Source organism: Lactuca saligna, chromosome 7 (assembly GCF_052625555.1).
Source record: "Lactuca saligna cultivar CGN05327 chromosome 7, ASM5262555v1, whole genome shotgun sequence".
NCBI lineage: Eukaryota > Viridiplantae > Streptophyta > Magnoliopsida > Asterales > Asteraceae > Lactuca > Lactuca saligna.
The window spans coordinates 48,238,840-48,245,692 of record NC_136423.1 but is presented as its reverse complement, the minus strand read 5'-3'; the positions used below and the strand labels follow the sequence as shown (position 1 = coordinate 48,245,692).

The 6,853-nt window shown below is 36.6% G+C and overlaps 1 protein-coding gene across 1 annotated transcript; it reads right to left on the bottom strand.

Annotated features, from left to right (window-relative positions):
• Positions 1 to 3,473: 3,473 nt before the first annotated feature.
• LOC145005890 (uncharacterized) lies at positions 3,474 to 5,582 on the bottom strand. The gene is made up of 2 exons (XM_078965005.1): positions 5,292 to 5,582; positions 3,474 to 4,321 (listed from the first exon to the last, which is right to left on the bottom strand). The coding sequence occupies exons 1-2, from the start codon at positions 5,361 to 5,363 to the stop codon at positions 3,551 to 3,553; spliced, it is 843 nt and encodes a 280-aa protein (XP_078821131.1). The 5' UTR covers positions 5,364 to 5,582; the 3' UTR covers positions 3,474 to 3,550.
• Positions 5,583 to 6,853: the final 1,271 nt, after the last annotated feature.

Here is a 6,853-nt window from a genome sequence, read left to right as displayed (position 1 = left end):
CTCTACCCCTCATGGGTTCTAACTGGATACTCTCACTCATCACATACTTAAAAGCATAACACATATAACAACGAGTCCTAGGTTAAGGCATCACAAATCAGGCTACTCTAGTCCTAACATATGAAATACCTAGCCTATCTCTAGCATGCAATAATATCTCATAAAGTGCATCATACATATCTCATAACACAAAAAAATAAGGGTATTTTGGGAAATCACCGTTCGGGCTCTGGCTGATTGTACACACTGCTCCTTCTTGCTTTCTCTTTAAACTCTTATTTATTTTTTTAAGAAAATTATTTCCTTAAAACTTTTCTTACTTCCTCAGTTTGAGTCCAGATTTACCCGAAGGCGCATCCGAATCCCTCAAACCAAGGCTCTGATACCAACTTGTAACACCGTAAATTTCAAGGCAAATTTTTCATTTAAAATAATCATTTTATTCTTAGAAACACTTGTTTAAAATCTCATTCATAGTCGATTTATAAAACATGACTCCATTTTCACTTGCATAGAAAACCAGGATCCTCCAAAATGTGACTCTTTCTCTGATGTGTACAATCAAGCCGGTGCCGTCCCGTGATACTGAAAGAAACCTGAAAAAAAAAACATCACACAAAACACTATAAGCACGAAGCATAGTGAGTTCCCCAAAATACCACACATAACACATATTAGCCACTCGAGGCTATAACTCTATGGGTCCGTGCACCCAAACTCTGTGAACCCTCAGGTTCTAACTCTGGGAACCTTCCAGTTTCAACTCTATAAACATGCAGAACATAAATCACATAGAAATAATGCAGTACAACACATCACATACAAATAGCATACAAATACTCTGTTCACATAACTCTGGTTACCTACTCAAGGTAAAGTACAGTGAGAAGACTCACCTGGCAAGCAGAAAGCAGATATCCCGACACTTGAATCTCGAACTCGCCACCGCCTAACACGTAAGGCAAATACTCTCGTGAATATAACTCTCGAGACTAGAATAAATCCTCTCATAACACCCTCTTATGGGTAAAAGACTATTTTACCTCTCTCTTGGCCCAAAGGCCACATCGCTGACCAAACCCTAATAGTCAACGGCCAACCCTTGCTCGAAATCAAAGTCCCCAGTCTAAGTCAACCCCTGACTGACCCTACTCGCCGAGTCAACCCTGTGACTCGTCGAGTTCCCATAATCAGAACTTCACTCAATCTGCGACCTAACTCGCCGAGTCACCCCGAGACTCGCCGAGTCCAACAACTCTGAGTCCACTCGCACACGACTCACCGAGTCATCCCTCGACTCACCGATTCTCGACTCAACCAGAGAATATTTGGGACTCTTCGACAAGACTCGTCGAGTCCAAGAACAGACTCGCCGAGTCTACGGCTATCTTCAACTTACTCGTCGAGTTGTTCATACAACTCGCCGAGTTCCAGGCCATCTTCATCCAACTCGTCGAGTCCACCCATGTGACTCGCCGAGTACCGCTGGTCTGAATACATTCCGAAGCATTCCAGGCCATGCAACTGCTCCAAGACATAGATCTAGCCTCCTACCACTCATCCATCACGTAAAGGGGCAAACTTTACGTGAATCCAAAGAGATCTAAGCCGTTTGCACATTGGGGCTAGGGTTTGGGACATGCAAGCTTCACTAAACACTCCAACACAGGGACTTTCATGCTCTCTGATTCTTCTCCCTTCCAGATCTGAGGTAGCAACCTCAGATCTAACCTCTAGACTTCCCATTTCATCCATAGATAATTTCTCACAAATCCCAAAATGAAGAAACAACATAACAACAGGCCAAAAACGAGATATTACCTCTAAGTGATGCCCCAACTGCAATGCAATTTGAATCCAAGCAAAGCCCCTTGCTCCAAGCCTTCAATCTTCCCAAAATTCCTTCAACCATTACTTCTCCAAGCTCCAATCCACTCAACAATGGTGCTTCTCCGCGATTTAGGGTTTTCTGGGGCTCAAGGGGTGATAAAGAGGCTGGGAGGAAGACATAATGATCATTATATAAGGCTCAACCCCGAGAATTAGGGTTTTCTCCACTCAGCGCCTACTCGCCGAGTCCAATACACTGACTCGCCGAATCGGCCACTTAACACGCGACCAAGTCGCGACTCTACTCGCCGAGTCCACACATGGACTCGCCGAGTCGCTCTTTCCCAATTTACTCTTTTAGCCCTACAACTCTACTCTTGATATTTCGGGATGTTACAAAGTCTTTGGCTAAAATCACCAAAATGCCATTATGGAGTATTTATGCAATCTTTCTCACACACAAGGGTCAAAATGCAATATTCCTTCATGCATAGGGTTAAAATTGAAAATATCTCATCATCGGGATGTTTCACAATAGTTCCTATTTAGGGTCGATGGGCTTGAACTCATATATGAACCAAAATGGTTTTGTTTCATGACTGACTAATATTTGGTCAACTACTGCAAAGGATAATATCAGAATCTCTAAGTTTAGAAGACATATTATATAACTAGAGACATCTAACTACATTAATCACAAATTAACCCTAGCTTGAAAATAGTATTTTTGGAAAAGCTAAAAACAAGACAAATAATCGTAGTTCGAAATATACTATTTCGGAAAAAACTGTTCGAACTACTTTTCTGAAAAGATAAATACAAGACAAATAATACTAGTTTAAAAATTGACTATTTTGAAACTAAGTTTCAAATCGGACAATCGTGTTATGGTTTTAGTTGACACGATGCAACAATTTTTTTATATAACACAAACACAGCACGACGCCATGTTTTGCTTTACTAACACAAAACGATCCAATTAAAACACGATAAAAACATTCAACACAACAAACATTAAAAGAAAAAATAAAATAAACCTTTATCTTATTTTACTTTATAATTAATCATATAAAACATGCAAAACACAACAAACACATACTAATATTGTGTTGAGTTTTGAACACCAACTCAACACGACATCATGTTTTTTATACTTGCCACGAACACAACAAATCACAAATTCAAATTTTAATTTCTTCACAATTTTATTTTATGTCCTGTCGATTACCACTCTATTTTAAATGAGAATCTGCACTATACTTTTTTAGGAGATGTAAATTATTACGCTCTAAATGTACAATATTCAAACATACATAGTAGTAAATTTGTGAGAAAAAAAAAAAGGAAAATGGGTTATTGGCTTTTACTTTGTTACAACTAAATATCTATTTCTAACATGTGGAGTAAGTGAAATAAAGAAAATTGCATATAGAAAACATCGGTTAAATAATTAAAAGGTAACCGAAAATATATCAAAAAAGAAAAGAAACATTTCAAACAACTTAAAAGGCACCCAAAACATAGAGATAATTACATCTCTTAAATTATTTTATGCAAATTTTTGTAATCATTTTTAATATGTATTAAGTATTAACTTTTCATTCAACTAAATCAGGATCAAAAAAGAGCTCTACAGTCAAACATGCTCAAAACAAACCACCAAAACCATGACAACTTGACAACACACCACAACACAAAGATAGCTTCTTACATAACAATATTACATGCATACATACTTACCTAATCCCCTAGCGGCTTGACACCATTTTCCACCATGGATTCCCATTTTTTCCCCTTCTTCTTCTTCCACCTTTTTGTCAGAAACATCCTCAAAATTACCCTTTTGCCCCTCAGCCTCAGTAACTGCTACTGTTTGCTCTGCATCACGGCTTTCTCCTTCGTTGTTTGCATTGGCAGCATGATGATCAGCTCGTTTCTCTTCGTTGACCTTCTTCGTAGCTTCATCAAACAGGGGCATTTTTGGGATTTCATTGACCTCTTCTACACTCTTACTTTCTTCTCCATTCTTACTATCTTCTTCGGTTTCATCTTCATTGTTTTCCTTTCCTTTGGTTTCTTCAGGAGCGATTTCGTCATTTTCCTCTTCAGGGGCAATTTTGTCATTTCCCTTTTGTTTCTCGTCATCTTTCATATCTTTTCCAGCCTCCTTCAATTCAACATCTATGTCAGTGATTGGTTCGGGGACATCTTCTTTCTCTTTTTTACCCTTCTTTGACCCTGAAGACTTTCTAGCCCGTTTCTTCATAGGCTCAGTCTCTTGTAATGGTGGAGTTGACTTCACTTTCTCATTGATTCTTGAAGATCTTCTTGGGGTCTCAAAACTTCCCCAATCAAATTCTGACATTTTTGCCCCTCCAGGGTGTGCTTTCAAGTACTTCTCCAGTTGCTTCCTGTTACTGATCTCTTCCCCCGTAGGGGCAGTGAACGTAATTTCATTCTTCTTTGGTGTCCCTCCTACCTTTGGCAAAAACTACATGTAAATCCAAAAATAGTCAAATATCGAAAATTTCGGTCAACAAGGGCAAAATGGACTAATCTTTATTGATATTTAACAAGTTATTAGTGAGCAAGAAGTAGATTTCAATTATATCCTTACACAAAACGGAAATTTTTGCAATCTTTTGTCTTTTAGCTAATTTTAAATGCCACATTAAAAATGTTCCCTTTTTTTCTCACAAGGACATCAGATAAGATACAAAGATCATCCACTAGTTGTGTTTATATGTTATATCCTTTATTGTTTGGCCTTAAATAACATATGAACAAAAATCACACGAAAAGTGGCAAATGGCAATCACTTGTCATTGTTGTTTTTGTGCAACCCTAATTCAAGAAATCAACTTTTGGGTGGGAGTAAAGATTGTATCCATACTAATTCAAGAATCATTAAAAGGAGTTACCAAAATAGAAAGAAGAATTGAAGGAAACCCAACCCTCAAATATAATCATTAGATTCTAGATTACTACTTTTTAATTGTAACAAAGTAGGTTAGTTTGGTTCTCTAAATAAACCACAAAAGCTCAAAAACGCATCAAAATCTAAACAAAACAACCCCCAAAAACTCGACCTCTAGCAAAATTGAACAAAACCCAGAACCCGATTCACAAAATTAAGCAACAATGTAAGTAGAAGATCAAAGGAACTCACATAAATCAAACTAGCATGAATCATATGCATCTACAAGATAGCAAAACAAAAAGACTACCAAAATTTTTTAAGAGCATGCTCAAAAGCCCTAAGTTTCGAAACCCACCAAAATCGAACCAAATTATCACCAAAAGCTCATCCTTTTGCAAAGTTGAGCTACACCCAGAACCCAATTCACGAACTTAAACAGAAAAGTAAGCAGAAATGTAATAAAAATCACATAAATCATGCCTGCATATATGATTATGATGCAATATGATAATTACATGTAAAGAGAGGGGAAAGCGAGAACCATCTTTTTCCAGCCAGGAGGTGCAGGGAGCTGCAATGAAACAACTTCATCATTCGGACCCGAGCTTGCCATTTCAAACAAAAACCTAGAAATTCATGGAAAAGGTAACAATCATCTCTGTAGCTAAAAGGAAATGGGTATATATTATACGCATTCCTGTAAAAATCGAAGCTTTAACAAACGATTTACTCCTTCAAGAAATGAAGATATTCTACTTGATGTTTCTCTCTCTTTTCGAATTGGATTTTGTTTGTACGAAAATTCAGGCGTCTGAGACTGAGAACCTCTTCGTGGAGTAACGGTAACAGTATAGAAGTACGGACAATGTTGCATTTTAGCCCTTCTCCTATGATGAGTAACATTCGAGCCCCTGTGTTGTTTCAGTGTTTTGGATCGTTGAAGGTAATGTTATGTACTTTTAATTATAATTTTAAAATCATTCTAAATGTTAATTTATTATAATTTAAACACCGGATAAACCTTTTGAAAATGTATATTCACAACTAAGGACAACATCATGTAATTAGTTAGGTCTGACAATCGTGTCGTGTTCGGGTTTGCGTGTCGCGGGTTGGTGGGTCAAAATATGTCAACCCAAACACGACCCATTTAAATATACAGGTCACGGGTTGACGGGTTTGAAACATAAACTCATATATGACCCGCCAACCCATTTATTTATACGGGTTTACAGGTTGGCGGGTTCGTGGATCAAATTTGGGTTTGTGGGTTTGAATTTTAGAGATTTAAGTGTTCAACATCCAAATGAAAATTAAAAACATTCATAGAAATATGTTACAGACTTAGCCTTATAGGTCACGATTTACGATCTTAGACCATCCACCACAAGTCAAAATGTCAAAACAGTCAAATGGTCTATCAATCGATGGTATATATTATATAATACTTATTAAATATTAATGCTTGATACATAAATACATTTAAAAATAAAATAATTTTTTTATTAAGAATATAAACGGGTTGGCGGGTCAACCCGTTTATTTGAGAAACCCATATATGACCCATTTAATAAACGGGTTGGCAGATTAGCGGGTTGAAAAACTCAACCCGAACTCATTTATTTCATGCCGTATTGCGGGTCATGTTGTGTGTCGTGTCGAGAATTGTCAGCTCTATAATTAGTTACCCGGTCAAGACCAAAAAACTGTAATAGGTTTTGTCATACTTTTTTTAGGTTGAACGTTCAAAACATGTTAGAAATATCCGTAATAATAATATATGTCTATAGTAATTAATTTTAAGTCAATATTAGATTTTTCAATAAGTTTAATTTTTGCATTCGATCTACCATAGATATATAGGCTTAAGTTATTCTATTCTAACTAATTATTGTATGGATAACGTATGCTATTAGAATTACTAAGAGAATAAGTTGTTTAGTAATGCGAATACATTCAACCTTACAAAAATATCGTCATTTTCATACATTCTCGTTAATTATTATTTATTTTTGTTCTCACACATCGTTTTTCACTTATTTTCATTCTGACAGAATACGATCCAAATAAACTTTCTAACAACATTCTGACAGAAATAAGAGT